The sequence below is a fragment of the Ptychodera flava genome, chromosome 14, assembly GCF_041260155.1.
Source record: "Ptychodera flava strain L36383 chromosome 14, AS_Pfla_20210202, whole genome shotgun sequence".
NCBI lineage: Eukaryota > Metazoa > Hemichordata > Enteropneusta > Ptychoderidae > Ptychodera > Ptychodera flava.
Window position 1 is genome coordinate 29982409 of NC_091941.1, and position 10276 is coordinate 29992684.

A 10276-nucleotide genomic window follows, 5' to 3' on the forward strand; every position below is an offset into this window, starting at 1 on the left:
TTTCCTTAACATATATTACAAACCATATCTTTCAAGTGTGACCGTTTATAAGATTAAAGTTGGTCTCAAACAGTTTACAGCAAAAGTGTGTTCTCTCTTGACCAATGTCAAATTTGCACTTTCACAGAAACACCGTTGATTGTGCAGTCATTTTTTCGATCATGCTTACAAAGCACACAGAAACAAATTCACGAAATTCACAAAATAAAATCCTAAAACCCACATGAATTTTGAAGGGAAAAACCAGACAAAAATTTGAAATAATAGAACTAGGAAAGATTTTCTGTTACAGTTGTACAAGATGACAACACTAGATTGAATTAGTTAAGAATGTAACCATATGAATTCAGAACAATATGAAAATTGTAAAGAAACACTGTTCAACAATTGTCATTTGCACAACACAGTATGCACGGCTGGAATGTAGCATACCTAGTTTCTGTCACAAGCTAGAACCCTGTGTCTGACATGAACTGACATGGTACATTGTACAATCAGAAACTGGGAAAACCAGTTTAACATATGAATGAGGAGTCATGGCTTTGCAAGAAAAGCACTGCTATGGAAAAAAAATAATCCCATGAAAATAATAAATTTACATGTGAAATTGAAGCTAAATGGTGGGTAAATGTATTTAGTAAGAGTCTCCTGTGTATATCCTATTAGGGTTTGTAGACTTTGCATACTTATTGATGGTAGTCATGAGACATTTTCACTTTGTTTTCTTAAGTTGGCTAATTAAAGCATAACATCTCTTGAATAATTTTTTTTTATGTAATGATTATCTGGTTGAATTTGATAGGAGCTGAATTTCACCAAAATAAGTTGCCATCTATTTCTGAAGAGGACTTGAAAATGATGGATATGTGGGAAAAGCAGGATAACACTGAGCAACTGGAAGATAGAATCAACACATTCACACACACACAAGTTTCAACTGATGATCTACATCTCCATTCAGAAGAGTGGATCCTCTGTCATCTTGGAATTGGTCATTTTTTTGGTGCCTTTTCTTTCTCTTGCTCTTTGGTTGCATACTTTGTATACAACATGAGTCCAGCAACAGATGCAAGTCCGATGCCAACAACCGTTAGAAGACCATTGACCTGCGAAAACAAATATACATCAAAGACATTAGAAAAATAATGAAACAGGAGATTTTTCTCTTCACATGTACTCAGAAACGAGACTACATGTCAAGTTGGTGAACAGAAATAAGATAACATTAAACTTACTGTTGGTTTCAATACATTAAGGGGAGGGGTGAAGGGAAGATAAGGTTTTGCATCTTTCAAATATTATATTATTATTAATCTTTATTTCAGGCCATGAATGCCCATAATATTAAATAATAGAAGCAAAAAAATATACAGAAGTTAAAAAGAGCAAAAAACTTAATAAGAACCTTTCTACAATGTTTCCAAAAGCTGAATGAAAATACGAATCAGACTCTACACAGGTACGGATAACTGAGTTTTCACTCACGGACAGACGCTTGCAAAATGCGAACAGCAGTCTTCGGTGAAGGGAGCAAAATTAAAAATGTTCTTGGTCACAAAATTGTGACTAATACTGACGTCACGCTTCAGATCAAAAAATCAACCTCAAGGCATTATTGTAAGCTATCATCAATTTTGACACTAGTTTAGCACTAAAATTACACCACACGTTCAAACAATAAACACTATACAAAAAAACTTTTAAAAAGGACACATTTTACTTTCTGAGAGCACTGGCCAAAGTTACGAACAATAAAATTGGCTCTCGCATAAAAACTACGAAGCTGTCTTTGCATATCTGCATCGTCCATCCCAGTGGAGGACATAATGTAGCCAAGATATTTCTTCGAACTTACAAATTTAAGAGAATTACCATACAAATATACATGAGGAATCCTATCTGCTTCCAAGATTTCGGAAAAAAATGCCATACACTCAGTTTTCTCAGTATGAAAGAGAATATCATGCTCGTTACCATAGTGTTCACAAATGTTGATCAATTTTCGTAAAGCTTTCACAGATGGACAAATCAAGGCCAGATCGTCAGCATAAAATAAGTGATTCATAATATGATTCGCTAAATAAACATCCTACGCCAGCAGACTGTAGCTTACTACTTAACTGGTCTACATAAATAGCAAAAAGTTTTGGTGAGAGAATACTTCCTTGTCGTACGCCATTAGAAACTTGAAAAGGATTGGAATCAGCTGATGCCCAGTGGACGTAAAACAGCTGATTACTATACCAGTACTGCAAAATACGAGTAATAAACAATGGAATGTTGCGATTGATCAATTTTTTAAACAAAGTCCAGTGGTTGACCCTGTCAAAAGCTTTCGTGGCATCCATGAAACACAGAAAAACTGGCGAATTTTTCCTTTTATAAAAAATCCTTAAGCACAAAGATACACATGTCGGTAGCATGTTTGCTTTGAAAGCTAAATTATAGAGCACTAGTTTCTATAAATGAATCAACATCTGTAAGATACATAATTCCAAAGTCTTCGAAATAGCTGTTACAATTGCAATGGGCCTATAGTTGTCAACGGATGTAAGATCTTTTGACTTATCTTTCACAATAGGGCATATCGTAGCATACATAAATGTGTCGGGTAAATAACCATGTATAAAGAAACTGGTAAAACACAAACTCAATAGAATGTATAAAATTGAGCAAGCATAAATCAAATGCTCTGCGGCAATGCCGTCTTTACCACTTGCTTTTCCCTTTCAAGCATTTTAACACTACGAGTAATTTCGTCTACAGTAACCACCATATCTTTGTGAAAATCAATTTCTTTGAATGACGACAACACAAAATGCTTGTCATTGCAGTTAGAGACTGAGTTAAGCAGCTTCTCATAGTGATTTTTCCACATGTCAGCAATGTTGTCGTGCCCACAGCAGCCACCTACGTTAGCTGGAAGGGGACAGCTCCGAGTGGCGGTAACAGATTTCCAAAATTGCGCGAACCTCCCTGCGTCAAATGTTAGCTAATGCATCCGCCTTAGCTTGACCTTCATCCCTTTTACATGCCCTGAGTACAGACTTAAACTTAGCACGAGTTTTACGCATGAGATCAAACAGCGGACCAGTTCTTGGCCTACCATTAGCGGTCCATAATTTAAACGCATCGCGAGCGGCATTATGAAAGTTACGCACATGCTCATTCCACCCTGGTATCTATTAATATACAATTTGGTGTGACTATTCCGCCCCTCAGCCTCGATTGCTTAACAAAATGAAAGGAGAAGAGTGTAGGATGTATGCACTTCATGTTAAACTGTTTACATCCAAAAACACAGCTGAGCTTTGTGCTTGTAAAATTTGAACTTCAAGGAGCAAATTGATGAAAATTTTCATTTTAAAGAACTCTACCTGTGATTATCAAGCCCGATGTTGTTGTTATATGTCATGAAGAAACTGTGTAACAGGATCAATGAGTGCTCAGCCTGAACCTCAGTTTCCCTGCCAACGCAAACACACCACATGCACCAGGATACATTGCAATTGATTGTGTCAAGATACCATTAGAGATTGGTAACTGCAGTATTCAGTAAACTAAAAAATCGTTTTGTTTGTTTTTCTGTTTGTGGTCATTGTCACCAGGAGTGATGAACAGACATACAGATATTAGATGTTACAAGGACTGATCTGTGTTTAACTTGTTATTGAAATTTTATTAATACCACAATGGATACACAATCTCAATTGTCTCCACAGTGATTCTATTATCTCTTTGTGACAATTAAATCATGTCAATAGTGGTACAGGTGCAGGATTCTACCTAACCTATACATGTTTTGTATACGTGAACTGCCAGTTCACAGATGTATTTTACTTGGAGGTTGGCACTTCGTCAGTTATGAACAGCTATTAATTTCTTATATATATATATATATATATATATATATATATATATATATATATATATATATATATATAATATATATATATATATATTATATATATAATACTATATACATATTCATATACATATACGTATATATATATATATATATATTATATATATATATATATATATATATATATATATATATATATATATATATATATATATTTCCTTTAAAACAAGTTAGAACCACATACTTTCGTGCAGAAACACCTATAGTTACAATATTTCAAAATAGGTTGCTTCTATTCCTCTGTGTATCGTTGTTGTTCTAATGTAACTGTTCAAGTCAATGTCTGTGCCTAAGTTGGTCCTGTCTCTTAGTCCATTTATACAGTATCATGGCCATGTCGGATATCGACGCCATAAAGAATACAATAAGATGAAATGCAATACTTTGATTTCTACCGACGTTAGAAAAGATAGAAAAGATAGAAAAGATACAAAAGTACAAATCATCACTTGCCCGTGCGTTGCATGCTACAATTCTTTTGTTTCAAACCCACGCTATGAATAAATTAAAACGGCAATAACAGCTCAATATTACGATTGGTTGAAATACAAAAGAACATGGCAGTAGTACGCAGAATACCTCCATGAGAAAAATAAGTTACTGGGTGAATTTTAAAATGTGTAAACGAGTAAGACCATATCGTCGATATCGTGCTGGTATTTCGTGGCGCTAGTATTGATAGAGTCCAAACAAAGAAGAGTTGCAGCTTTATCAATCGCTTCCAAGGACGCAAATGTATTGTGAGCGGGGATATATTAATTTCTTTGCGCCAATTTGGAAGATTATGATAATATTTCAAAATTGCCTCTATTCCTCTGTGTATCGTTGTTGTTCTAATGTTACTCTTCAAGTCCATGGTTTCTTTCAGCTTTTCACTGCACTAGCACTAGGCACGGACAATGTTAGCTGCGGGGTTCAAACAATTATGCTTTATCACAAACTTAAACATAATATGATGCTTTCAGCGTTTTCGCCTGATCTTACGAACATAATGGCTGTTCAGCGTTCGACCTATCACCGACTTTGAGACACCTTGCACTGCGGAGCCATGTGTACCAGGCTCAAAATTATGGTGAAGATCAAACACAACGGAACAATTACGCTACCTGGCTGCTCTCTTTCTTGTTATATCGACACCAATTGGCGAAATGCTCGCAGTTGTTCCACAGAACGTTGTAACCAATTTCCCCGAGTTTAGAGAAAGCTCGCTCGACAATCTCTTCGGCAGAGGCCGCAGGTTCTCTGCCATCTTTGGCGTTGTTGATTTTCGCTTTACAATCGTACACGATGTCCCAGAAATTCTCACGCTTCACTTTCGCTTTGTTGAACTGTTTTCCCCAGACAGAGAAGACGTGTTGCGGATTACCGATATCATCACCGATACCGTCATTTTCACCGGTAAGGTGCACTACCTCTTCGTCGCCGACATATACGCCCCAATGTGAATACCAGCCGCGAGTGAACTCTAGCAAATCTCCGGGTTTGCAAGAATCCAACACAGTTTGGTTGTGCTTATCATAGCTACCACTACCAGAATGTACAAGTGCTGACATTTCGAATGCGTCGTTAGCAACGTTATACCTAGTTGCTTGCCAGGGCACAACTGACGAGGATCTTCTTCCGGGAACCATTAAAGGTATACTGTCACCTGTTCCAATTTTGCCACAGTTACCATGGAAACAGAAATCTAACCAATCACAGATTTTAAGGTGGCCGCTTTTTAAAAACAGCATCCTCACACGGGCATTTTGATACCAAGGAACGCCCCTTTAACCATATATGGGCATATTTAGATTACATGTGACTGTATACCTTTAACAAATAAATGTCGGGAAAATTCATGACGACATTTCTATATTTATCAGCCAATGGCAGCTATATTTATTAACCAATATACACCAAACGCGTTTAAATAAAATTTAAATATAAATAATAAATAATAATATAGCTTTATTCCCTCATAATGTAGGCCTCCGGCCCTTATATGAGCTTACAATATCTATGTGTCTTCCAGAGAAAAGTATTTTTATCAGAAATACAAAGAAGTATGGCGCGAAAAAAAAGAAATTTACAGCGATGAAGGGAAAAAATAGCAATAGTTACAGTTTCTCTTTAATTCTGAAAGTGTGGTAGATAAATAGAGCTAGATTTTTTTATTTGATTTTCATCTTTTGTTTCCATAAGTATATTAAAAGTAAACAATGATGGCGACCTGTAAAGATTACTTGGAAGGTATTTTTCCCTTAAATAGTTCCATGTACTACATTTAAATAATAAGTGATATTCATCCTCTATTTCTTTGTGACATAATCGACAGATCCTAAATTCTCTAGCCACTCCTCTATGACGTCCAAGTTCTACTTCTAATGGGTGGTTTCCACATCTAAATCTTGCCAAGGCTCGTCGATATTTAAAAAGATTTATACTTGAAATATACAGTTCTAACGTTACATCTGTCTTAAAATTTCTATAATTACTAGTTTTCTCAATGTGCTTACATCTGACCACCATTCTTGCCTTTTTTGTATCTTTTACTCTGTTAACAAACTCTGACAGGAAAAGCTCTGTATTACCAACACTTTGATTTAACCATACATGCCCCATACCATATTGATATAGAAGATTTTTCACATCAGTGGCCCACGTATACTTTCCCAATTCGTCTCTTTTGAATAGCATTTTATATGCTTTAGCAGGTAAGCTAGTTTCTGGCATTTCCAATAAGTGTATCCAAAATTTTACACATCTTTTACTGCTGGCGCAAATAAACTTGGAACACCGAAGTCCCTATATACATAGGAAAACCGTTGGGAATATCCCTATATCGCCAAGTAATCAGCCAACAGCGGTATCGCTAGTGCATTGGGTCATCTTACACTTTGTTTATCGAAAACACTGCGGGGTGCCCATGCTGTGTCTCATAGACAAAACGCCTTAGCAGAGGCCGTTCATTTTGCGTGAACGATGGTACAATAAAGAATTGACGTTTTGAGTAAAGTTACGTTGGTAAATTTCAATGACCAGGGAACATACATCTGATTTTAGTCATATTGGCCCGAAACAAACTCGCCCGTTGTTTGAGATTACACGCTCGTTCGTACCGCGTTCCTTGTGTTAAAATTCACATCCCCCCTGCCGATATAGTCTGTAAATATTAATTATGGATGGTATATCGAGACTGTCTATGATTTTATCAGTTGGAACAAAAATATTTCGATAGATTGACTAACACAACCAAAATTTTAAGCATTTTTCTTCAACTTTAAAAATAAGTCATCGCCTAGACAATCGCCGTTTTCGTTGAAAATGCTCCATTTGGCATTAGTCGAATATGAACGCTCAGGTTTACCTTGGCCGTGTACTGCCTGAGAGGTGGCTACTTCTTCAGCTATTTTTTTCAGTTTCGGTAAAGATATCGCCAACTATTCCTTTCAGTGCTCAGTGCAAGTCTGTTTACGTTTGCAGGAAAAATATATCGTTGGCTCGCCCAACAATTGTCATGAATTCGGGCGAGTTGGTATCGGGAATCTGGGTGGTTTGAAAAGGTACCCGTTTTGAAGCAAAATGTAGGTTATCAACATCATTGATGATATGCCTTTTTTCTCACCGTGTTGTCTCATTTCTCTGTAATTTTTGGTGATAGCGATTTGAAAATAGTAATTTCTTGTCCGCTGACCGTGGCGATTTGATGTAGCTCTCAGAATTCGAAGTACGAAACGTCGACGTCACTGGCTGGCTGCGGGCCATGCCGCGGGAGATCAGAAAATACATTTTCAAACTTTGGGTCAAACTAAGTTTACGTTCTCGATCGGATAACGTTGAGGTCAAAAAACAAACTTTGCCATAGCGATTAAAATCTGCAGCATTTCAGCGTTCTTTGCAATTGATGATATGATTGAAACATTTTATTTAGCCTGTCCTTTTTCATCGTACGTTTCTTGAGAATAGTATGTACCCACTTCAATCGGATACCCCTATGAATAATGATATCATCTGTATGACGCAGTTTATGGCCGACAGTTGGATGCTTGTAACAGAGATTCCCCGCCACACCACGCCGTGCGCCAGCAGCAACAAGTCGGACCATCCACGCTCGCGCTTTATTTCAACTTGATAATCAGCTGATGCATGAAATTCTCCGAAACCGAAACCTTGCCAGTATTAGTTCTCACAGAATTTCGCTACGACATGTCGGATAAAAAAACGTCAAAGCCAGGAAGTTTTACCCAGCAACTTACATCGGTGCACGGCCAATAACGTACCGGTAACGTACCGGTACCATTGGTTATTTTCACAACCGTCTATTCCTCACTTAGAATACGCATCTACTTTACACCGGTCGACAAACCATAGATCCTCGAGAAACGAGGGTCTATGGACAAACCGGTTTCTTCGAAACGAAATTAGAAATTTAGCGACTTTGAATTTCACTCAAGGAAACACTGTCGCTTTGAATGGAAATTGTCGAAGTACATGCTCGAGATATTACATCGCTCGATGGGTGTAAAACGTGAATAAAGGTCCATGTACAGAAAGAGACGCACATTGTAAACCTCAACGTAAGCTGATCACTTTATAAAAATGAAAGTTGAAAATACAGATTTAACCTCAATACCGGGCGTAATTTACAATTTTTGTGAGATAGTGAAAATGACGGCATTTATGATGACACGCCTGCACAACGAAACGAAGCCAAACGATAGCGAGCTCAATGACAACACCTACCGTTTTCTCACCTACACTCTTTCTTCATTTTGAGGGAAAGTCTGTCAAAACGGTTGCTTCAACAGGTTCCCTGCTCATCGAAATTTACCCAAGTAACTTTACTCAAAACGTCAATCCTTTCTTGTACCATCATTCACGCAATTGAACGGCCTCTGCTATGCCTTTTTGTCTATGAAACACATGCAGTATGGGCACCCCGCAGTGTTTTCGATAAACAAACTGTAAGATGATCTAACTCACTAGCGATACCGCTTTGGCTAATCACTTGGCGATATAGGGATATCGCCAGCGGTTTTCCTATGTATATAGGGACTTCGGTGTTCCAAGTTTATTTGCGCCAGCAATAACATAGTAACAAAATAACGGCAATCTGCCACAATCATCCAACACAGCACATGATGGTGCGCTGCTTGAAACTCCTAAATAACGACGACAGTATAATGATTGAACTCTTTCAAGATGTTCATAGGGTTGAAAGCCCCAAACTTCTGACCCGTAGCTAAGTACAGGTAAAATATAGACATCAAAAGCTTTAAAGTACACATCTGGAGAAAAAGCTTTCATATTTTTGATATATTTTCCTAGCATTGCAATTTTCTTTCTTGCCTTAACAGCCATGTTTCTTGTAGTTACAACTAGTGATCCTTTACAGGACATAACAAGACTAAGATATTCATAGGCACTTTCTACTTTTAGCTCTTGCCCACCAAGTCAAACTATAACTATACTAATCGTATAAAATAAAATAATGTGACATAAAAATTATACGCGCAGAATTTTAAAATGTTCACTGAGATATTGCATCTTAATCTTCACTTATAAAAGAATAACATTCACTTTAAAAATAGCACTAGTAAATCTATTCATGATTGCAAATATGCAAATGAGGAATATGAATACAAAGCAGAGTAAATCTACAATTTATTTGGTCACAGATTGTTTCAGTGACGCAAGGTTCACTGAACTTTGCAGTCCTCTTTGCCTTCTCCCGCCTCTGTCTTTGCATTGTCCTCTCTTCTGGGGACTTCTTGAGACTCAGCGATCTCTTCATGCCACCGAGACGAGTAGGCCTCTTTGACATCTCACCAGCTGGGGCGACTTTCAAGAGACTGTTTGCCACCGTGGTGAGAGGTGCACCATCTTGAAGGTACTGTTGAACAATAAGATGAAAGAATGGAATATCAATGCAGGCACACAGTCCATGGGATGAGTGGGCCATGACAACAATCTTCTTTGTATAAATGGCTGAAACGAACTGTGTGAGATATGTTTTCTACAGACATTATTTTTGTCTTTGTTTTGCATAATTTCCACAGACCAATCACATCATTCAGTGTATTGAAATACACGCATGCTAAAAATGATTAAGACAATGGAGAAACAAGACGGGGAAAGTACTTATGGCATCTGCCAGAAATATCTGCCAATAATAAGCTTACAGTTACAGTTGCTTTAATACCGGGCAAACCTTGACATACTTTACAGATACATTATCTGTTCTAGGCACGTCATTATATATATCATGCATCGATAAAAGTCGAGCCAGTGGTCCACAGCAACTAATAACTATTGACTATGATGCCATAAAGGGCTTCAGTATGGAGACTTTTTTAACTTATCTCTTGT

At 37.3% G+C, this 10276-nt stretch overlaps 1 protein-coding gene across 1 annotated transcript; it reads right to left on the reverse strand.

Moving 5' to 3' along the window:
* Positions 1-992: 992 nt before the first annotated feature.
* Positions 993-5478, reverse strand: LOC139148812 (phospholipase A and acyltransferase 3-like). The gene is made up of 2 exons (XM_070720243.1): positions 5032-5478; positions 993-1106 (listed from the first exon to the last, which is right to left on the reverse strand). The coding sequence occupies exons 1-2, from the start codon at positions 5476-5478 to the stop codon at positions 993-995; spliced, it is 561 nt and encodes a 186-aa protein (XP_070576344.1).
* Between the last annotated feature and the right edge of the window lie 4798 nt (positions 5479-10276).

Bases quoted from the DNA above. Each gene is read 5' to 3' on its own strand.
- LOC139148812 (XM_070720243.1), bottom strand. From the start codon at position 5,478: ATGTCAGCACTTGTACATTCTGGTAGTGGTAGCTATGATAAGCACAAC. The intron at 1,107-5,031 runs GTAGCGTAATTG...TTGTTTTCGCAG, and splicing joins ACAAGAAAGAGAGCAGCCAG to GTCAATGGTCTTCTAACGGT.